This window comes from Pseudorasbora parva, chromosome 24 (assembly GCF_024679245.1).
Source record: "Pseudorasbora parva isolate DD20220531a chromosome 24, ASM2467924v1, whole genome shotgun sequence".
NCBI classification, from domain to species: Eukaryota; Metazoa; Chordata; class Actinopteri; order Cypriniformes; family Gobionidae; genus Pseudorasbora; species Pseudorasbora parva.
Genome location: NC_090195.1, coordinates 15309217 through 15333572, shown reverse-complemented (window position 1 = coordinate 15333572; position 24356 = coordinate 15309217). Strand labels below are relative to the sequence as shown.

General features: G+C 37.7%; 1 protein-coding gene across 1 annotated transcript; it reads left to right on the top strand.

The window, feature by feature from the left end:
- The first annotated feature begins 418 nt into the window (after nucleotides 1-418).
- drd3 (dopamine receptor D3) lies at nucleotides 419-24131 on the top strand. Its single transcript, XM_067434522.1, has 8 exons — nucleotides 419-447; nucleotides 1103-1403; nucleotides 4704-4816; nucleotides 9618-9754; nucleotides 11058-11251; nucleotides 14212-14283; nucleotides 17679-18042; nucleotides 23275-24131. The coding sequence occupies exons 1-8, from the start codon at nucleotides 437-439 to the stop codon at nucleotides 23469-23471; spliced, it is 1389 nt and encodes a 462-aa protein (XP_067290623.1). The 5' UTR covers nucleotides 419-436; the 3' UTR covers nucleotides 23472-24131.
- Nucleotides 24132-24356: the final 225 nt, after the last annotated feature.

The following is a 24356-nucleotide window of genomic DNA, read 5'->3' as shown; positions in this document are numbered from 1 at the left end:
CCGTTAGAGCTATGGCATGATTTACAATTGGGCTTTTTGAGATGTTGTTTTATTCATTCACCTACCTGGATTCACTTCAAAATATATTTATCTACCATCAATCCCTGAACTAATGAAAGCAGAGATGCTTCGTGCGTAAAGGACCTCTTGGAGATGAAGCTCGTCCCTCGTCTGTAACCAACCGTCCGGAAGAATCAATCTCTGTGCGAAGCCATTTGGGTCCTGGCTGCACACAGTTATACATTGCAACGAGTGGTGGAAGTATTTGGGAGCTGTGGTTTAATAAGTTTCACTTGGGTTGTGCTCGCCCGGTGCGCGTTAAGGATGGAGTCCCTTCCTCAGCATCAACGGCTCGCGCGAAGAGCGACTGGACAGATAACTTTAATCTCGGGGAAAGTGCATTCAGAGGTGGTTCTGTTTCGGTTCTTCGCTGGAGATGCTTAACAGGTAGACACATTGCAATTTGTGTTATCTTCATCTGGAATGCAGCACAGAAAACGATGCTATCCAGAACAAACTCATCAATTGCATGCGTTCACATGGCATCAGGGCGCATTTGTGCATATCATCACCATGGTTTTGTCCCTCTTGGCGTCAATGAGTGTGACTTTATTAGATTTTTTTTATCTGCAATGCATTTTTGAAACATCACTTATTTTGAAACATCACTTAAGATTTTACTGACTACTTTTCACTTGAATCACTGTTATTAACCTTAATTTATTACTGAAATCCAAATGTTATATATGTGCTGGATAAGACAGTTATAGCAGGTGTGCATTGTGGAAATCACTAGTTATAAAGCATGGCTCTCTAAATAAGCCTTCACAATATAAATAATTTATGATATCTTGTTTTGTTTTTTATTGCCGCTATCAATACATAGACATTTCAAAGATATAAAAGCTTCTCTGTGAAGTCACCAAACAGCCTGTCATATCTCAAGCAGTGAAGTGTTACCAAGTCTCTTTGCAGTATAACGTTCAGGGATGTCAGCATATAAACATGAGGTGTCAAACAGCTTCGAGACTACAGAAACCTTTGAGATGTTACAATGTTGCCCTTTGATTCCCAAAAGTGAAAAACTCTTCTCTCTCCCCAGATCTTCCACACTCATGGCAATGTTCAGCAGCAGTGAATGGTTGTGGAATGAGTCAGAACATTCTCTCATTTCTGTGGGAAACTACAGCCTGGCATCAGGCATTGAAGAAGGGAAGAGGAATTACTATGCCATGCTCTATTCCTTACTTATCCTGGCTATTGTGTTTGGGAATGTTCTAGTGTGTATTGCTGTGGTTCGTGAGAAGGCTCTCCAAACCACCACCAACTACCTGGTGGTCAGCCTGGCAGTAGCTGATCTCTTGGTTGCTTCACTGGTTATGCCGTGGGCCGTCTATTTGGAAGTGAGTATACAACAATTACTAAATGTAAATCTTTACCAGCAGCAATTATCAGGGTTCAATCACTTTAAGGTTTTTAAGCACATTTATAAAAAGGTATGTGTTATTTAGCAAGAATGTGACCCCTTGGATCGTAGATAAATATAGTACACATAGCCAAATATGCAATTTACTAAGGAAATATGTTTTTATAGCTTTTTAACTTTGAGGTTGAGCCCAAAAACCTATAATCCAAAAGGTTTTTCAAATAATCTCCTATATTTAACAAACAATTCGATTGACAGCAGTGATCCTAGAGGCAAAGTTGCTCAGAATGAGAAATTCTTCTATATGATATGAATGTCTGAGGTGGACTGAGATCAGGAGACTGGAGCCCTTTCGTATCTCCTTCCTGCTCCGTTCAGTGTACGAAACCCTTCCATCACCAACAAACCTCCACAGATGGGGAATGAGGGAGGACCTATTGTGTAGGCTTTGCGGAGGGAGGGGAACAATGGCGCATATGCTGGCAGGATGCAAAATATCTCTTAGCCAAAGAAGATACAGGTGGCGCCATGACAAGGTTTTCAGTGCACTTGGCTGACATCCTGAAGCGGGAGAGGCAGAAAAAGCACCAGACCAGTACAAGGCCGGTAACATCCATTCAGTTCATCAGAGAGGGGGAGAAACCACCAGCCCCCAAGAAGACTAAGAAGAGCCTTTTGCAAGCAGCACCATCCTGGGAGATGAGGGTGGACCTGGGAAGGATACTAGTTTTCCTCCCAGGCTGTGCAAACACAGCTGAGGCCAGACATGGTCTTATGGTCTAAGGAAGCGAGGAAGATAATCTTGATTGAACTGACGGTTCTGTGGGAAGACGGGTGCGAGGAGCCACCAAGTATCAGGACCTCGTTGAGCAGTGTAGGGCCGAAGGCTGGCAGACCTGGCTATTTACGGTTGAGGTCGGGTGTAGGGGTTTCTGGAGCAGTCTGTGTGGAAGACACTCACAGTTCTGGGTTAAGCAAGTAGGGAGAGGAAGGTAGCTGTAGGTTGGGTGAGGCAGCAAAAAAAGCATCTTGCTGGCTCTGGAGTAGGAGGGAGGAGTTGAGCTGGGGGCCAGGAGGAGGTGGGCAGTGACTGGCCACCACTGTCGACCCGCCAACTGGAGGGTGTTGTGGTTCAGGGTCAAAACACCCCGTGAAAGTTGGATGCCGAATGACAACATCTTGTCCAAATGACAACCCCCCCCCCCCCCCCCCCCCAAAAAAAAAACACATGCCAGTTTTTAAGTTAGTCAGACTTATTGCGTAGCTATAGCCGTTTTTTGTGTTTTTTATTATTATTATTATTTATTTTATAGTGCCATCAAGTGGCCAGTCAGCGTGTTCTTTTTCATGCGACCACATACAGTACATACAGAGTTTGGCAAAAGTATCCTGTTCCATTTAAGAGTGATAGATGTTTTAGTAAAAGTGACCGCGCCCACTTTGAACGTTTTGGCATCCCTTCGCGGATGTGAATCAAATTTCAACATTTTGACAACTTTCGGGCACTGTTTTGTTTCAATTGGGCGAAAAGCTTAGGACTAGTTCGCAATAGTTTTTCAAAAAAATTCAAGCTATTTGATAATTTTGCCGATATAAGACACTTGAATCTGCTACAAATGGTTTAGGAGTTATGAGCCATTACGTACTTTTGATCGCTGTAGCGCCACCATCAGGCTGATTGGAGCGAGCTTTGTTGATGTGTAGACGGGGTAGATACTACAATCCCTCTAAGTTTCAAGTCTCGATGTTTGTTCTGCCTGATCACTTTTAGGAGAAAATGCTGTTAGGGGTTAACAGTTTATGACCCAAGACCTGTAGTGAAAAATGAAGACCAAGAGTCAGAAGTGCTGAAAAAAAGAAAAATTTACTGAAGAGCAATTTCCAGTTTCATGGCCAGCTTCAAGTCTCACAAGGAGTTTGTAGGCCATGCTCCCTCTTGTCTCATTCCTCGTACATGCAATTGTCCCAACAGTTATACTGTTTTCAAGGTCTAGCCACGTCATTACTGGTGGATGATTCTGATTGGCTGAGAGAAAATGCAGTCATGGTACATTTCCACACATTGTCAGTAAATGCACGTGTCCATAAATCACTTATCATGTTGACGCTTTCACCCCGGAATTAGAAGTGACCTGGAGCAGGCGCCATCTTGCCCAGAACAACCAGAACATTTGCCCAGAAGTCCACCCAACCTTTAGGATGCCCTAAATTTCCTATTGGAATTACTGCATTTTGGCCATTAAAATATGCCAAACAATGTAAAATAATTAAAAGTAATAAAAAATGTATTAAACAGAAAAAACAATCTGCAAATTTAGGCCCACTGTCTCCATGTCTCAAGGGACACAAATCTGTGTTATAATCAGTTAAGATTTTAAGACTGATTACTTGACATTGACTTGACACAAGAAACAAGACTTAAATCCATATATCTATTTTATTTTAAATAACCAGTAAAAAAGCAATATCATTTGAAAGCTGAAGAGCAGCAGATAATGGTTCTCAAATCTGTCAAGTCATACTTCATTCAATATGTTCTCTAAGTAATCAATTACCCTTTGCTAAACAGTTAAATTCTTCAATCAATCAGTGAAAAATATTAGCAGTTTTACTTAGAGCTACAATTCATAAAGCACCTTTTTCTACATAAATGTTAAATTATTTGGGAAATGTTACACTGCAATTTTGTAAAATAAATAAATAAAATAACCCTGAATTAATTTTACAGTTACAGCAACTATACTATAATTTTTACAGTGTAATATGTTCTAAACATATTGTTCTAAAATGTTCCTCCTCCCTGATTTTGGTGGTTCATGGTTAAAAACACTCATTCAGAGACTGCATTCCTACTCAGTTAAATTTGGCCGCACATGTTGTGAATGACTGCAGTAGGAGAAATTGTGCCGCTATAGATTAGTGCCAGGAAGGAAGAAAAGAATATCTTCCTGTCATGACGTACTACACCTAGCAGTCTGATTCAGGACCACGCAGTCCATTCATCTGTGCCTGAGCCTTATTACTCCCTTACACCCGGATGGGTGCTATCGTCGTAGGTCTTCTAAGAGATGGACAGGGAATCTGTGTGCCTGTGAGTGTGGGATAAAAGCTAAGACTCTAAAAGGGATTTATCCTTCCTTGCATTGGAGAAACAGTAGCAGTGAGTCAGTGTGGCTAGAAGTTGCTCAGTTTGACATATTTAATATATGTAAACCCTTTTCCTTTCTATTTTTTTGTCTATTTAGTAATTTAATATGACCATGTTGTACCTGTGCAGGTGGTTGGCGGAGCTTGGCTCTTCAGTCGCTTGTATTGCAATGTCTTTGTGACCCTGGATGTAATGATGTGCACTGCAAGCATTCTCAACCTGTGTGCCATCAGCATCGACAGGTAGGGGGATAATAATAATAAATATGTACATCATTTTTTGTGGTTCCTTTTTTTAAAGAATATTCAAGGTTTTGTACAAGGTTTAAACACAATTTGTGGCATAATGTTGATTACCACAAAAGGTAATTTCCACATGTCCCTTTTGTCCTTTAAAAAAGCAAAAATATAGGTTACAATAAGGCACTTACAATAGAGGTGAATGGGGCCAATCCGTAAATGTTAAAATGTGTACTGATTTGCACAACGAATACCCACAACACACCCAAAATACATAAACACACTCGCAAATACCACCAATGCAACCAAATACAGAAACACACTGCAAATTCTCACAATGCAACAAAATACAGAAACACACTGCAAATACTCACAATGCAACCAAATACAGAAACACACTGCAAATACTCACAATGCAACCAAATACAGAAACACACTGCAAATACTCACAATGCAACCAAATACAGAAACACACTGCAAATTCTCACAATGCAACCAAATACAGAAACACACTGCAAATACTCACAATGCAACTGTAACAAAGTTCGATAGTAGGAGGAAGGAAGAGGACACGGGGGTCGGCTGGACGGTTGATGCTTCTTTATTTATGGTCAAAAACTTATTATAACTTCAACAACACACTGCTGTGTGAATTCTCATAGCCACTCGATCACTTCCGGGTCGGCACTTCCGGCTTCCGGCAACTCAGTCTTTGGGGTTTGGCATCAACCGTCCGATCTCTCTCTCTCCCTGGTCTCTGGTTCCGCCGAGGTTTTATACCCTCTCCGCGCTCATTACTGGAACAAGAGACAGGTGTTATTAATCTGCGTCCAACCCACTCACTTACCGCTCGTCCCGCGGCTCTCTCTCCCGCTGCAGACCTCGCTGAACCACGCCCCCCTTGCCACAGCAACCAAATACAGAAACACACTTGAAATACTCACAATGCAACCAAATACAGAAACACACTGCAAATACTCACAATGCAACCAAATACAGAAACACACTGCAAATTCTCACAATGCAACCAAATACAGAAACACACTTCAAATACTCACAATGCAACCAAATACAGAAACACACTGCAAATTCTCACAATGCAACCAAATACAGAAACACACTGCAAATACTCACAACGCAACCAAATACAGAAACACACTGCAAATACTCACAATGCAACCAAATACAGAAACACACTGCAAATACTCACAATGCAACCAAATACAGAAACACACTGCAAATACTCACAATGCAAACAAATACAGAAACACACTGCAAATACTCACAATGCAACCAAATACAGAAACACACTGCAAATACTCACAATATAAACTACAGAACTGCACTGCAAATAATGCAACCAAATACAGAAACACACTGCAAATACTCACAATATAAACTACAGAACTGCACTGCAAATAATGCAACCAAATACATGAACACGCTGCCAATTCTCACAATGCAACCAAATACAGAAACGAGTTGCAAATACTCACAATGCAACCAAATACATGAACACGCTGCCAATTCTCACAATGCAACCAAATACAGAAGCGTGTTGCAAATACTCACAACGCAAACAAGAAATGCTGCAAATACTCACAATGCAACCAAATACAGAAACGAACCGCAAATCACAATACAACCTACAGAAATGCACTGCAAATAATGCAAACAAATACAGAAACACACTGTAAATACTCACAATAAAGTACAGAATCATGCTGCATATCCACACAACCAAATACAGAAATGTGCCCCGAAATACTCACACAACCAAATAGAGAAACGCACTGCAAATGCTCACAACAAAACTATATGCAGAAATGCCCTGCAAATACTCACAGAAAGACTATATAAAGAAATGCACTGCAAATACTGACAACGCAAACAAATTCAGAAATGCTGCAAATACTCACAACGCAACCAAATACAGAAACGCAAAAACTTTTCAAGGGCCCAAAAGTGACATACCTGGGGCTTATTGTTCAATGTCTACTTTTCGGTGGTGTTTATGCAATTTTGCACCATTTACTTCCTTTGCAAATGCATTAAATGTTTAGTTCAATAAGCTGATTCATGACCGTTTGAATCTTTCTTTGAGGTTTGAAAACAAATGCGGAAGAGAAGAAAATGCTCAATAAAGTCGTAGTATTTGCTATTTTTGGACCAAAATGTATTTTCAATTCTTCAAGAGATTCTAACTAACTGATGTCACATATTGACTATTTTGATGATGTTTTTATTCCCTTATACTAACCCTTTAAGGTGTGGTTACATTAGTCAAAATTTTGACACCAAAAAAGGTCCATTATCAATAGTGTAGCGATTGTATAAAGCCCAGTTCACACAGACTGTGACCAAGCACCTTTCGGTGCAATGCAGCAAATTGCATGACCAACTGAACCTGATTCAAAACCTATGCGAATTAAAAGAATTCAGATTACTTCTTCAAGTAACTACACTCTTGGAAGAAAAGGTTCTATATAGAACCTTAAAAGGTTCCATCGGCGCTACATATTTGGATCCCTTAACATTTCCCTGCAAAAAAATGCATTTCTTATTAAGTATTTTTTGCTCAAAATAATCTGCCAGTGGGGTATGTAAAATAATCTTAAAACAACATTATTTTAATTACCCTATTGGCAGATAATTTTGCTTATTTTAAGCAATAACTCTCTTAATTTTGAGTTATTTTCCCCCCAAAAAGACAATCATTTTTACTTGTCTGGTAATTGTTTCTTAATATAAGAATGTTTCGATATTTAGACTAGAAACAAGTCAAAAATACTAAATAAGAAATTCATTTTTTGCAATGTTCTATATAGAACCCTTTCTTAAGTGCCAAAAGGGTTCTTTCTTGTCATTATAGAACCTTTTTAGCATAAAAGATTCTTTGGCGTATACTCAACTATACTTTTAGGGGTTCAAAATACGTAGCGCCGATAGAACCTTTTCTTCTAAGAGTGTAGAAAAGAAATTGACTACCTTTAAATTTACAGCAAAATATCTGTTACTTTTTTCAAACAAGTAATGGAAGTTACCACTTTCCATGTCGACAGAATTCGGAAGCAAGTGCCGAGGCGTTGTGTGCGCTGTGTAAACATGAAGGTTGTTGTAGTTCTAGACCAAATGTGAGCATGCATTTATTCAACTCACTTGCACAAAAACTGATTCAGTATTCCTTTAAAATGAATACAAAATGTAAAATGCTCAAAAACTCAAAATAATAATTAAATTGCACATACTTTATTCAATCTCACTTTATTAACTGAAGTCGTCGCTGATGACCCATCTATCAACCATATGAATGAGGAAAAAATACATAAACATCACGTTTGTGTTTCATTTTTTTCCATTTTTATTGTTGAAGTAAAACTGTTGAACTTTTTTCTCATCCATCCTATTCGTCTGCAATCCAGAATGTTTTGAGCTGCACCTTCTACACTATAAAAAATATTTAGAAAAAAAGTTACCTGGTTGCCTTAAAATTTTGAGTTCATTGAAATTAAAATTTTCAGTTAATACAATTAAAAAAATTTGAGATTCAACAACCTTTATTAAAATATTAAAAGATGTTGTAAGCATATTGGGTAATTGTGGGTGTTTTATTTCTGATGACGCAGTGAAACATGCCAAATAGTGCTATTTTCATGATTTATCAAAAATGTTTTGTGGTTCAGATACAATAATATTTGTAGTTTCCTTCATTGTATCAACTTAAATTTTTTATTTCAATAAACTCAAAATGTTAGGGCAACCAGGTTACTTACTTTTTTAAGTTAAACCAACAAAAACCAAAACATTTTTTTTACAGTGTACTGTACAGATGTGAACTAAGTAACACAAGTTTTTAGGGAGTAATGCAATGTTAACTTTCCTCAGCACTGCTCATGTGAAATCCACAGATTTCATATTGAAATTGAATCCCTATTGAACTTGATTTTGCAAAAAACTGCCAAACAATGGTAAATGTGACCACTTAAAAGAAGGGATGAGCTGAAACAAATTTTTGTGTCAATCAACAAATGCTGTTAGAGCTTTCAAACCCAAATCATTTTTTTATATGGTATCAGTAAATCCCTGCAGACACAGGTCCATCATTAACACCTTCATAGATAAAGCAGGTAGGGGCCTTTGTTTTAATTTTGAATGCACGGCATGAGTGTGAAAACATATAGAAGTTTAATTAGCGTGGGTGGCTGATCAAATAGGAAGAAATAGAAGGGCTGAGAGAAAACGGTTCAGTAGAAAAGACAAATAAAATGTATGATACAGAGTGCTGAGAAATGTATTCAGCCGAGGGGAGAGAAAGGCATATATTTAGGTTGATTATGCCTTTCAGACTGGCCTGGTTCTCCCTCTCTTTACTCTGGTATACTATTTGTAAAAGCAGTGTGCTGCTGCAGACATAGAAAAAAAAAACCCATCAGGAAAAGCTAATACAATCGCATAATTCTGCTGATAGGGGTCCAGCATAATAAATCTCTCTTCGATGTACAGATGTAGCACATTCTTTTTTGGTGTCCTGACTTATTAATTCTTAATCAGATATTTTCTTTTTAACGCTTTATGGCAGATCCAGAAAAAATGCTTTGTAGTTAAAGCTTATCTGAAATTGACTGATCTCTTTTTTTCATATCAGAACAGAAGGTATATTCCAAAATTACTTTATGGGTCATTTAAATGTTTTCATTTAATCTCATATCTCATACTTTTGTGCTTCAGTGAGTGTGACCTTTTCCTGATCAGTATTTCCATTTCTCCTGAGACTCCTCTGAGATGAATTCTTCCTTCTGTAAAGGTATACGGCTGTGGTGATGCCCGTGCTATACAACACTACCCACAGCTCCCGCAAAAGGGTTTCAGTTATGATTGCTACAGTTTGGGTCCTGGCCTTTGCAGTTTCCTGCCCCCTACTGTTTGGATTCAACACTACAGGTGAGCTCCAGCTCAACTGGTGGGCTCACTGGGCTGTGAGAAGGAGGTTGGTTGGAACATAATGAAAGGATATGATCTGTAATAGCCAAAAGTTACCTCAGCCATGAACTTGATTTTTAAATGTTGCCTGCAGTTGGTATTGGGGCAGGACATTCTCTAGAGAGAGCATTTGATTGGACAAAAATCTGCTTAAGCGCATTAGTCATAAGCATTTTTTGTCAATTTTCCCAGAAAATAAGAGACTATGCTTTTCATATGCTCAAGCTATGTCTGTGAAATGTTACTTGTGATAACTTAGTAGTTCAATAGCATGTTAGCTTCAAAGCTACACAACTGGTTTGGAATCATAATCTTATGCTCATTTATTTGATACAAAATACAGTTAAAGCAAGATTATGACCATTTAAAACAAGTTTTCTGTTTGAATATATTTTAAAATGTAATTTATGGCAAAGCTACATTTTCAGCAGTCATTACCCCAGTCTTCAGTGTCACATGATCCTTCAGAAATCATAATGTGTTTTTAAATATATACATAAATGCAGCCTTGATTGGTGAGCATAAGAGTTCAAACACGTAAAAAAAAACTTCAAAATTTTGACCGGTAGTGTAACATCCATGGACTAAAAACAAGTTAAACCTCAAATCTTAGGTTCGTGGCTTTAGTAGTTTGCATCTTGTCTTTAATAGTTTGTAGTGTATCTATTTTTCAAAAGGAAGGCTTGACTGTAAGTCAACTACTTTACATGATGCGTAGCTTGTTAAGCTACACTAATAGCTTCCTCCAACATGTGGTTTCAACATACAATAAAGCACTAAAAAGATGGATCAGTTTACAGCTATAGCTTTCAGTGAGATTCCATCAGATGTCGAAAAATTAGTTTGCGAAGGAATTAATAATCCGTTTAATTAGAGTAATCAGTTAATTAGTTTCACGGTGAGATATAATGAATGTCATCTCTCTCTCACACACGCAAGCCTCCTAGATATGCATGTGATTTGTTCTGCTTTGCCTGCATGTACTGCAGATGGGAGAGAAGGGTCTAATTGAGGGTCTAATTATGTTGCTGCAGAAACAATTTATACGTCGCAGATAAGAGTAGGCTATTGATTATACTTCTGACACAGCTGGCATCATTACATACATCCACACTATTTATAACTTCATATCAGTGATTTTCAATCTTAATTACACACAATGGAATATTTTACTATAACAGCAAACAAACAAAAAATCACAACAGAATTTAAAATGTATACTGTCGCACATTGCAGTAATATGTTGTGTGTGTGTTTCCTGCAGATGACCCTGCTGTGTGCTCGATTTCAAATCCCGATTTTGTTATCTACTCCTCCGTGGTGTCGTTTTATTTGCCGTTTGTGGTTACCCTTCTGGTCTATGTGCGCATCTACATCTTTCTCAGAAAAAGACGGAAGAGAATCACCTTCCGTCAAGGCAGTGGCAAAGTTCAGCCAGCATCCGCACCACCATCAGTGGTAAGAGGAATATTCCCTATTTAATATTCCTATCCTCCACTAACATCAGCACCCTTGGTTGTTTATCATTTTGTTCCTTCATTAAAAAAAAAAATCACAATTCTAACCTTTCATTGAAGTAAAACAATTGAAAGAGGAGGGAAAATTTCATTATGAAACAAATCTCTAGTTCATGTTGGCGACAAAAATTGGCACCCAATTATTCCAACATACTTTTTCCAAGATAACACCTTTGAGTTTTCTCTAATGCCTGATGGGTTTGGAGAACACCTGACAAGAGATCAGAGACCATTCCTTCATACAGGATCTCTCCAGACTCTTCAGAAGATTCCCAGCTCCATGTTGGCGCTTCTTCTCTTCAGTTCACCTCACTCATTCTCTATAGAATTCAGGTCAGGGGACTGGGATGATAATAGCAGGAGCGCCATTTTTTGCTCATTGACACATTTTTGTGTTGATTTTGATGTTTGCTTTAGATCATTGTCCTGATGGATTATTGTTCTCAACACAGTCTGAACAAGATACCAGCAAAAAAAAAAAAAAAAAAAATGTAGGCTCACAACATTGAAGACTCAGCGGTATATTTAACCACGGGAATGAGGTACTTTTTCTCACTGTTTGCACCATTTGTTGGTTTCACTGCCAAAAAGCTCTTTTTTTAGTTTCATCTGAACACAGATCCAGGTCCCGTTTGAAATTCCAGTCGTGTCTGACAACTAAATATGCTGGATTTGTTTTTGGACGAGCAAGAAGGATTTTTCTTGAAACCCTCCCAAACAACTTGAGGTGATGTAGGAGTTGTTTCATGTATTTATTTAGGCTTTCTGACCCCAAGACTCAACTAATATCTGCAATTCTCCAGCTGTGATCCTTGGAGAGTCTTTGGCCACTCAAACTTTCCTCCTCGCTTGATTGGAACTTCTTAATTATTGCCCTGATGGTGGGAATGGGGATTTTCAATGCTTTAGCTATTTTCTTAGCCTCTTTCTAGTTTGTGAAGCTCAACAATCTTTTGCTGCGCATCAGATATGGCTGAATATATTCTTTGGTTTTATGATTAAGGGAATTTGGCCTTTGTGTTTCCTCCTACTTCCGTGGAACAGGAAGTCATGGCTTAAAAATGTCATGCTCCTAGTCACCCTCAGGTTAGCCAACAAGTTCCATCTTTATCAGCATAGTTCAACGAGTCTGTGTTTCCCGATACCATAGTTCCAACGGTTGCAACGACAGCTCTTGACCTGTGGTTAGAAGCATAGTTTCTTGTTTGCATGACATGTGGACTTCATATATCTTTATCTTGAGCAAAATAAGCAAGCTGACATTCAGAACAACCTATCTTTTATTTTGAATACCTACAAATCTAATTTATGTCTTTTAATTTTGTCAAGCGATTTAAAGCACCTTTTTAAAAAAGGGCATGTATGTACGTGATCTACATAAGAAAGAGCCTATTTGAATCTGGAAATAAAGCAAAATAACTGATAAAAATAACAATTAGTCCCTCGGATGCCATGTCCAGAATTTATAGCAAAAAATCTACAGTACAGTTTCGGGAAAGAGTCGTGTCTGGCTTGATTTCTTCAATGATGCAACTTACCCAGATGTGCTAAAAACAATTGGGATATGAATGGGAATATACCTCAGAGATATTTTACCCATAAGAATTTTGGGGGTGCCAAACATTACTGCCAATGTGTACTATAGATTTTTTTTTTAATTTCATAATGTGAGTTTCCCCCCAATATTAATGGTCTTACTTCAATGAAAGGTTCCAATTTTGTGATTTTTTTTTATTTATTTAAGAAAGATCAATAGGATAAACGATGCAGATTTATTTACCAAAGGTGCTGATATTAGAGGGCATTGTAGATATTCTCACATTTCACTTCAAGCTGTTTTGGATTCTCTACTCTAAAAACACACATAATCCACCAATAACAATGCATACTAGAAGTATCTGTTACCGGGGATAAGTATAGATTGGAAATGCATTTTATCTTGGATCGAAACACTGTATAACATTTCCCTTGAATTCAAAGCTTGGAATCCAGTCTCCAGTCTTGTTCAGTGAAACAACATTCCCGATCAGTGGATAGGGCCTTTGTGTCATTGGCTTCATGTGAAAGTGAGATGCACATCAGTTCTTTGGAAAAGTTCCAGCAAAGCCATTCAGCTACGCGCCCTAGGAATTTTATTGCAAGATTTAGTTCCAGCTAACTGGAGCAAAATTTGATATGGAGAAAAGGCTTTGTAGGCTGCCCTCAAAATTTTTCTTCCTGTTCCTCTTTTTTTTTTTCTGTGCTATCCAATTTTAATAAAGAAAATGATTTCTGAGCACAGGCAAGTATTTGAACTATAAATTTATTTATATAACTCGATTGATTTTGTACAGTTCAGATTTTAAATTAAACAATAAGCTTTTCTTTTTATTAAAGAAATACTTCTGTCATCAGTTGCTCACCATCCACAGCAATTCCAAATTGACACAAAAAATGATATTGTTTGGAAGGCAAGCAACGGAAAACAAACTTGAAAATGCCTATTTTTTTAATTCAAAAATGTTTAAAGGGGTCCAATGTTATTTAAAAAATGTAAATATGAAATGTTCCTGGATTTTTATAGGCTTAATTTTACACTTATGATTGAAGTGTAGGACAAAACAAAGGGACAGTACCAATTTTCAGTTTTCTAAAACTAAGTATGGATGAAATAAAATAGATGATCCATTTCAGTCATATTGATCTTCAGTAAAACAGCACAGCCTACGTTTGCCATTCAGTGAAAATCAGATTTTTCTGATTATTTTCCATAGAGCGCTACTTCATTCCCCCTGCCTTGATACTGGCGTCTTTTTACATTTAAAAAGCTGCTTTCCCCCTTTTCTGCTATCCAAATTTGTTTTACATGCTTTTGCATTGCCTTTGTTTTCCACCCGCTGACTCTTTAACATCTCTCCACAGGAGACGTGTTTACAAGATGGCAATCACAAAGAGAAAAGAGACCTTTCTCCCATCAGGATCAATGTGATAAATGTGCGTATACCATTGTGTGCCTGCATGTGTGTATAGAAATGTGTGCGTCTACTCTAATCTTGCATGAAATGAGCCTTCTCAGAGCAACAGACCCTGTGAAGAAATCCTACATGGTATTTTGAGATTGCTGGCAGCATTCTCTCTCCTGTTTTAGCATAGCGAGTGCGTTTCTGTCACCGTGCCTCCACAGACTTATCCCTGCGGCTGTAAGCTGTGAACTGGAAATTTGTGGCTCATGACGTATGGCCCCCAACTTGCTCTGTCTGGTGCTTTACTCCCATCACTGGCACATCCCTGCTTGTTGAAACTGTTTCCACAGGAGTCACTTCAAAGTTAGGAAGTAACAAGCTTTAGTTGAAAGCCATAGGATGTTTCCACTAGAGTCACTTCAAAGTTAGGGAGTAACAAGCTTTAGTTGAGAGCCATAGGATATGTTTTCATTGCAGCGGGCTTTGGGATCAGAGCTGTAATATAAAGAGTGATCTTGATTAATTGGCATATAAGGTGTTAGGGGTTAACAGTTTATGACCCAAGACCAGTTGTGAAAAATGAAGACAGGATTGCAATTAATTAAAGACAAAATTTACTTGAGAATAGTTTGCAGTTTCAAAAGCAGAAGCCAGCTTCAAGTCTCACAAGGTGTTTGTAGGCCGCGCTCCCTCTCTCACGTTCTCGTTGCCTCACCCTAACGTACATACAATTGTCTCAACAGTTTTCAAGGTCTATCCACATCAGATGAGAACATCTTAACTAAATATATATAAAAATAAAAAAACATTTATCCAAAGCATGCTGCTAACATAGAGGTACAGACAATAGTACAGGCAATATTCATCTGGACTATTTAATGTTTCAGTAAAAGGAAATATAAAAGGAATAAAATATAATAAATAAAATGAAAGACAAATCCATATTTCATATCTGGAAGCCGGGCTAAGTGAGCCAACACTGTCTCTGCACTCCTGACATGTTAGGGGTGTGTGATACCTCAAAAATCCAAACACACGACATCTTGTTGATCAAGCAATCATTTGATTATACTCCATTTCTACTGATACAAAGCCATATGCTAATCGCTGAAGTAACTCTTTAAGGTTAATATAAATGGTATTCTATCATCAATAATAAAAAAAAGGTTTTCCTTTTTTCAAAACTGTATGTCTGCATGCATTGATTGGCTTCCATGCAATTGACCCATTTAGATATTTCCATAGAAAAGCAGTTTAAATGTTTTTTAAAGAAGTATTTTATGTTCACCAGGGCTAAATTAATTTGATCAAAAATGTAATAATTACAATTCTAAAGCTGCTTTCTATTTTTTTAAATGTAATTTTTTCCTTTGATGGATGGATCAAAGTTGAGTTGATGCAGAATGCTGTTATAAATGCCCTAAATTGCTAGCCTGACAAGCCAGACCCACATCAAGATGTTTGGTCTGGAAACTCACCATTGACAGGGCTCAATCCGAGGGGCGGGATAAACGGTTGGCTTTCAAACTTCCCTGAAGGTGAAGCAGAACTCCAAACACATCTTCCCTTCTTAAGAATGACTTCAGTGCCGTTCTTTGTTCTTTACTCAGAGAAAAGCTTAACTCCAAGTCTTCCAGAGTTGCGGTCAAAGCTGATTCGAAAGACCGCCGTTCGCCATGTTTCTGTGTTAACTAGAAGCACACAAGCGCAACTCTGGCTTCATTATGTTAAGCCCCGCCCACCGTCTCTATACACGATGTGATTGGACTGTCAAGAGTTTGGCATTTACAGCTCAGATGGGTATTGAGAGTTGCTAGACGACACTCACGTGCAGATTAGATTTGCTGCCGCTAGGGTGCGTCTAGATTTCTAGTCTACTAAATTGCAAGATACAAGGATAAAAATGCTCCTGTAGGCTGACTTTTTGTCATATTTGAGTGCTGTTTTTGCAAATGTGATATTGATTTTATACAATAATGATTCAATAAAAAGATATTGTGTTATATTTTAGTCACAAATTGTCTGTTTTTGCTTAATTTTACCATCTAAAACATTAACTCAAGCCAAAGCAGAAATGTTGTCTTCGAACAACTTTGTCTCTGAATAAATCCGCATTTTGAGCAAATCAATCGGGTGATTCAGTGGTCGATTCATAAAGGGAGCCATTTACTTAATTCCTGGATAAATCATCTGTTCGAACTAATTACATGAATGAATGCATCAATGGCTGAATCCAAAATCGCCCCTTATACCCTCAAATAGGGCATTATTTGAAGGGACAGCCATTTGTAGTGGTTTCCGAAACCATAGTGGACATTGTTGAGCGCACTCATTCAATCCAACATTTGCTCCGCAATAGCGAGTGTGCAGCCACTCAGCGGCTATCCGAATTCATACACTCGTTTTCATTCAATCATTCAAGTGAACTGCATTAATGGACTTACATAGGGAATAGTAAAAAAGTGTTTGAGAGCGATTTCGGATTCAGCCAATGACTTACTCATTTCGACAATGCCGCCATAATAAAATATATCTGTCTAAAGCTACTTTTTGTAATTTAATGCTTTTCTCATTTAACACATAATGAATTTAAATTATCATTTGGGCATAATTTCTCAGCCAAATTTGATGTGCGATTAATTAATCAGCACATCATGTAATAATTCACATTTTTTTATTTAATTGCTTGACAGCCCTAGTAAATATACAATAAAATAAAATAATTGAATTATATATTTACTTTAGAAAGATGTAAAAATGCCTAACAGTGAATAGATTTGTCACATGCATGCTTAAAACAAGACACTTAAAAACGTAGCAAACCTAATTTATTAAGATACTACATCTGTCAATTTATATAAAATAAAAAATACTGATTAAGAGAAAATATTTAGCTGTGTTTCATTGATTTGAGAAAGACTTGTCTTTAATGATAAAGATTTGTTCAACCAGTTTTTTAAGATTCTTTTTTTTTTTTTCAACTTTAGTTTTATAGTTTTTTATAACTGTCCATAGCACAACTCAGCTGAAAACTATCCACTGGGATTAAAATCAAAAGACCTTTTAATTTTTTTAACATCCAATGGCAATGTTTTATTATAGCCAGGAATGTATACATGAGAGATTGAAAAAGATACGGCTGGAAAAACAGCAAATGTTCAGTTAGTAGACAGAAGGTTACTGGTTCATTGCCCTTTCTTAAGGGAATTGCAGTCAAAACCAGTCCAATGTGTAAGGTGGTGAGAAATCAGCTTCTCACTGCACCGCAACTACTCAGTAGTCCTTGAGCCGATATCATTCTATTCGAGGAAATGAGGACAGCATACCTCCTTGTGCTAATTAATTATAGAACAGACATGCTTGCAGGGATATGTTCTGTGCACCTTGAAGTTTGCATGCTTACATTTCATCACCCTATCTGTTCAGGAAACCACAGAGCAGGTGATCCATCCGCGGCTCCTCGCCAGCTGCCTGTGGCGCAAGCGGCCCCAAACCGCCCCTGCCGAGAACTCGCTGCTGCCTCCTGTGATCACGCTGAACTACTGCAGTATCAGCCAGGCGTCCTTTGCTCGCACTGAGCAAGATGCAAACCACGGGGAAGAGGAAGGTGGGGACGAGCAGCAGGTGTCAGTTAGGAGCTGTGAGGTGAAGAAGTTGTCAAACGGACGGACGCACACCACCCTCCACCCGCCGCGGCCCGGTCGTGTCATGGTGTGTCCCAGTCAGATCCGTTGTAGAAGTATGCACTCCAAGGAAAAGAAAGCCACACAGATGTTGGCCATCGTTCTGGGTGAGATGTACTGTAGAAAACAATATTTTTGAAATTCTGCTGTGGTTAGTGGCACAGAAAGGACAGGATTCCACTCACTGAAATTCATTCATCCTTTAAATCACTGTCCTTTTTCATCCATCATCTATCATATCACTATCCTTTTTTTGTACATCATCTATCATATCACTATCCTTTTTTTATCCATCAACTATCATATCATTATCCTTTTTCATCCATCCATCCATCCATCCATCCATCATATCACTATCCTTTTTCATTCATCATCTATCATATCACTTTTCTTTCCATTCATCTATCCATCCATTATATCACTATCCTTTCCATCCATCATATCACTCCTTTTCATCCATCCATTCACCCATGCATTTATTGTATCACTATCCTTTTCCATCCATCCATCATATCACTATCATTTTCATCCTTCCATTCATCCATCTAGCCATAATATAACTATCCTTTTTTAATCCATTCATCCATCATACCACTATCCTTTTTCACCACCCACCCATCCATCATATAACTATCCTTTTTATCCATCCATCATATGAATGTTCTTTTTCATCCATCCAACCATCATCCATGATATCACTATCACTTTCCATCCATCCATCCATCCATCCATCCATCCATCCATCCATCCATCCATCCATCCATCCATCCATGCATCATCCTATCACTATACTTTTACATCATCCTTCCTTCCATCCAGCATTAATCCAGCCATCATATCAATGTCCTTTTCCATCCAGCCAGCCATCCATCCATCATATCGATTTTCCATCCATCAATCATATCACTATAAGTTTTTCATCATATCACTATCCTTTTTCATCCATCCATCATTTTACTATCCTTTTCCATCCATCCAGGCATTCTGATTGACAGTCTTTTTTTAATTGTTTTCTCTCTTTTTTTGGGGGGGGGGGGGGGGGGTCATATTGTGGTTCTTTGTAAGATTTTATAAGATGAAACTTAAAGGAGTTTACTTTCAAATGATTCCATGATTTACTCACCCATACAGGTGTATATGACTTTCTTCTTTCTGATGAACATAATCAGAGTTCCATTAATAAATATCCTGATGTTTCCAAGCTATATAATGCCAGTGACGGGGTCCATGGAGTTTGAAGCTCAAAAAAGTGCATCCATCCATCATAAACGTACTCCACACGTCTCTGGGGGGTTAATAAAGGCCTTCTGAAGCGAATCGGTGGGGTTTTGTAAGAAATATTTCAAACTTAATATGTTAATACATATTAATTAATATAACTGTGATTGTGTTCATCAGAAAGAAGAAAGCCATATACACCTAGGATGGCTTGAGGGTGAGTAAATCATAATTTTCATTTTAGAGTGAATTACTCCGTTAAGATTATCATTTGAAAATCCCATTGGCTAACATTGTTAGAATGTTTGCCATTCAAAAGTGATGACATCACTGTAATATTTGCATTCTTTATAGTGTTTGGCCTTCCATCTTGCATTTATTTGCATACTAAATTGTCATTGTTTTTGTTTTTTTACTTCCATTTGTTGCCCTGAGCATCATAACAACAGTGACTCAGTGATGCGACATTTAATTTATGCATAATTTGATACTGTCTCTCTGTACATTCTATCTTGTTTTGGCCTAAAGCCATTTGTATTCATCATTTGCAAGGTTAAACATATCTGTTTTCCCTTGGTGGCCAGATCATATATACATTATATAATAGAGTATAATAAATTATCACTTAAAATTAAATCGAAGGTCAAAGATACAGATAAAGAGCACCCTTAATGTTTGAAAAAAAGGCTCATGCTCACCAAAAGCTGTATTTATTTGATAAAAAATACAGTAAAAACGTTAACATTGTAAAATATTACAACAATTTAAAATAGACATTATCCATTTTCATTCATTTTAAAATGTAATTCATTCCCATGTAGAAATCCTTCTAATGTTGAAAACAGTTGTGCTATTCAATATATAAATCAGGATTCTTTGATGAATATAAAGTAAAAAAATAACAGCATTTCCTCTAGTGATTGAATCCCATGTGAAGGCAGGGGTTTGGTTAGATGTTATGAAGTAATTTCTTTGACTTGATTAACTCGCCTCTGCCATATGTCATTATCAACACTGATATGAATCCCTCTCTCACGTCTAGCAGAGGAGACTTTTTCATGGACAATGAGAACGACGGCAGCAAAAGAGAGAGGAGGTGGTGGGAAAGGACGTGTAATTTATAAAATTTACTTACAGCAAATTAATTTCATGATTTTTATCTTCGCTATTTCAAAATTGTTTTCCTTTCATATTGGGTGTCCTGACAACTCCTCCAACCCGAGCACATGCCACCGAACTATTTTTTTCAGTCAAAGATTCACTTAGTTTTTCATTTGACATTTGGAAAGTGGGTTGCTGACTCGCTCCATGGAGCTCAGTCAGTCTGTGATGGCATGTGCCACAGTTTGTCAGATTGCCATCTAAGGCCACCTGGGGAATAATGACGTTGTTCAATGAAATGTAGCCTTATACAACACCTACAGATGACAGTCAGTCTCCAACATATTAGTTTTATAAAACATCAAGTCTTAGACAACCAATTAGGCTCTATTAGTGTCAAGTGATGACCCATGAGTCAGTGTTGTGTAAAGTGATAAATGACAGTGATGGTAATCCGAGATGTCTGCTTAATTGAGGAGGAAATTAAATCACACTCGTGGAGACAGATGTCTTGGATAAAGTGAATGGCTCAGCTGCCTCAGTTCAAAGTCAATTGGTCAGGGTTGTCACATGACCATTTTGCATATGTGTTCAAGGTTGGTTTTTATTTCAATTTCAACAATTTGCCATTTGCAGACTTGTAAAAATACTTTACAATTAGAAGTTCGAAGAGTAGTTGACCCCAAAAGGCTTTATTTCTTTTGTACATCAAAAAAAGGACATTTTAAAGAATTGTGCCATTCACTTAAAACAGATGAAAAAGCACTGTAAAATGTGAGGAACAAGCATTATTAATTGATAATATTTGTTCAGTCCATTAAGCTGTTTGCCAGTTAATTGAGTGAGTGAGTTGAACTCAACAACCGAATCAATCTGATTCTAAATGAATCATTAATTGACTGAGACCGAAATAAAATGGGCCTACTGGATATTTATTTTGAATAAGAAATTCTTTAACGACCACTAAAAAGTATGTTCTATGTAGTATGTATGTGTGTAGTATCACACATACATGTAATCTGGATGTATCATCATGTTGTAATTATCATGTGTCCACCAGAGTCAGTTGAATCACTTCACTATCATTTATAAATCCTCTCCTGTGACCTCATTTGGATAGTAAAATGTCCATCATATGCACACAGAATCTCGCCAGAAGGAATAGGTCATCCGGTTACTTTTGGCCTTCTCTGTTTTTATGAATGCTGTGAATTTCGACAGACTACTCTTTTCACATGTTTTTCGCCTACTATACTATATGCAATTTTGTATGAATTTAAACTACTTTTTTGTGTGACCTGGAGCAACTGATTCATTAAAATGTTATTTTAGAGTTATTTTAGAATCATTTATATACACTCACCTAAAGGATTATTAGGAACACCATGCTAATACTGTGTTTGACCCCCTTTCGGTTTTAAAACTGCCTTAATTCTATGTGGCATTGATTCAACAAGGTGCTGAAAGCATTCTTTAGAAATGTTGGCCCATATTGATAGGATAGCATCTTGCAGTTGATGGAGATTTGTGGGATGCACATTCAGGGCACGAAGCTCCTGTTACACCACATCCCAAAGATGCTCTGTTGGGTTGAGATCTGGTGACTGTGGGGGCCATTTTAGTACAGTGAACTCATTGTCATGTTCAAGAAACCAATTTGAAATGATTTGAGCTTTGTGACATGGTATATTATCCTGCTGGAAGTAGCCATCAGAGGATGGGTACATGGTGGTCATAAAGGAATGGACATGGTCAGAAACAATGATCAGGTAGGCCGTGGCATTTAATGATGCCCAATATAAGGGGCCTGAAGTGTGCCAAGAAAACATCCCCCACACCATTACACCACCACCACCAGCCTGCACAGTGGTAACAAGGCATGATGGATCCATGTTCTCATTCTGTTTACAACAAATTCTGACTCTACCATCTGAATGTCTCAAAAGAAATCGAGACTCATCAGACCAGGCAACATTTTTCCTTGCTTCAACTTCAACCAGTCTTCAACTGTCCAATTTTTGTAAGCTTGTGCAATTTGTAGCCTCTTTTTCCTATTTGTAGTGGAGATGAGTGGTACCCGGTGGGGTCTTCTGCTTTTGTAGCCCATCCAGCTCAAGGTTGTGCATGTTGTGGCTTTGCAAATGCTTTGCAGCATACCTCGGTTGTAACGAGTGGTTATTTCAGTCAAAGTTGCTCTTCTATCGGCTTTAATCAGTCGGCCCATTCTCCTCTGACCTCGAGCATCAACAAGGCATTTTCGCCCATAGGACTTCCGCAGAATGGATCTTTTTCCTTTTTCACACCATTCTTTGTAAACCCAAGAAATGGTTGTGCGTGAAAATCCCAGTAACTGAGCAGATTGTGAAATACTCAGACTGGCCCGTCTGGCACCAACAACCATGCCAAACTCAAAATTGCTTATATCACCTTTCTTTCCTATTCTGATATTCAGTTTGGAGTTCAGGAGATTGTGTTGGCCAGGACCACACCCCTAAATGCATTGAAGCAACTGCCATGTGATTGGTTGATCAGATAATTGCATTAATTAGAAATTGAACAGGTGTTCCTAATAATCCTTTAGGTGAGTGTACACTATTATAATTATTATGAAATATATGAATTAATGTTTATTTTTATATTTTCAGTTTTCATTTTAATTTATGTTTTAGTAATATTTTGTGCTTTTGTCATTTGTATTCATTTATTTCTAATTGTCTTAATTTTTATTTCAGTTTTAGTCATTTTAGTACATCAACTTTAAAGATATTAAATTTATTTAAATTACCAAGGCAACATTACATTTACATTACATTTTTCCTTTGCATTTTCCATCTAATATTATATTTTTTCAGCTTTATTTGATAAAAACTTGAAATGCTTTTGGTATTGACACGTTTATAATAGTTCTGGTGCATGAAAAAAGCACATTAACCAGCACATTCCTCAATTTCTCCCTTTGTGTTTCACTGAAGAATGATTACTGTGCAAAAAATCATTTAAGTTTTATTTTTGTCTCACAGGGGTTTTTCTTATTTGCTGGCTTCCCTTCTTTGTGACCCACATCCTAAACACTCACTGCAGTGCTTGCCATATCCCTGCCGAGGTCTACAGCGCCTTCACTTGGCTCGGCTACGTCAACAGCGCTCTCAATCCAGTCATCTACACCACGTTCAACACCGAGTTCCGCAGAGCCTTTATTAAAATCCTGAGCTGCTAAAACCATTGGCTCTACTCCCATATAATGCGCAATGCAGCTTCCATACATTATGGATTCCATTTTTGGATGTAAAGTGGATATTAAATTCCTTGAATAATTTGGATGTGTTCAAGGCTATTCTACTTTCACTACAAAGTACGCTACGCTTGCAATTGGTGGAACTGCATTCATCCAAAATCTTCAAAATGTGATCACTTTTAGAGGATGGACCAATCTGGAGTTCCAATTGTGGCTTCACATAAAACAAAAAAAGCCTAAAATATATTCTAGACCTTTATTCCCATCTCAAAACCATCACGCATGCAGGTGAATTCCAAGGCCATCATGTGTTTTGCATGTGTCACACCGCTGAGTTGAGTTTTGCCTGAAACACTTCAGTTGTAAAACAGCTAAGAAAACAATTTATGTGTCTACAAAGGCTAGTGATTTGTCAAAGGGAACATAAAGCAGGGGGACCAAAGGAGCGGGAAGTAGGTAAAAGATCGAAGACTGTGCTGTACCTTTAATGGTTTCTTCCCTCTAAGACCGGGTGTTGTGATCCAACTGCATATCAGGAAAGAAAAAAGAAAAGATGGTCATGATCAGGATGAAACATGGTTTTGTGCTGTCAATTAAAACTAGATTGAATCTCCATAAGCCCTGGTGTCATCTGAAATATATACAGAATCGTTATTCCCATTTTGCATGGGACTTGTCAGATTTGTGGTAAAATAATATACATATATACATAAACATACACTAACGTTCAAATGTTTGGGGTTGGCAAGATTTGTATAATGTTTTATAAAGTCTCTTATGCTCACCAAGGCTGCATTTATTTGATCATAAATACAGTAAAACAGTGTCTTCAGTGTCAAGTGATTCAGAAATCATTCGAATATGCTG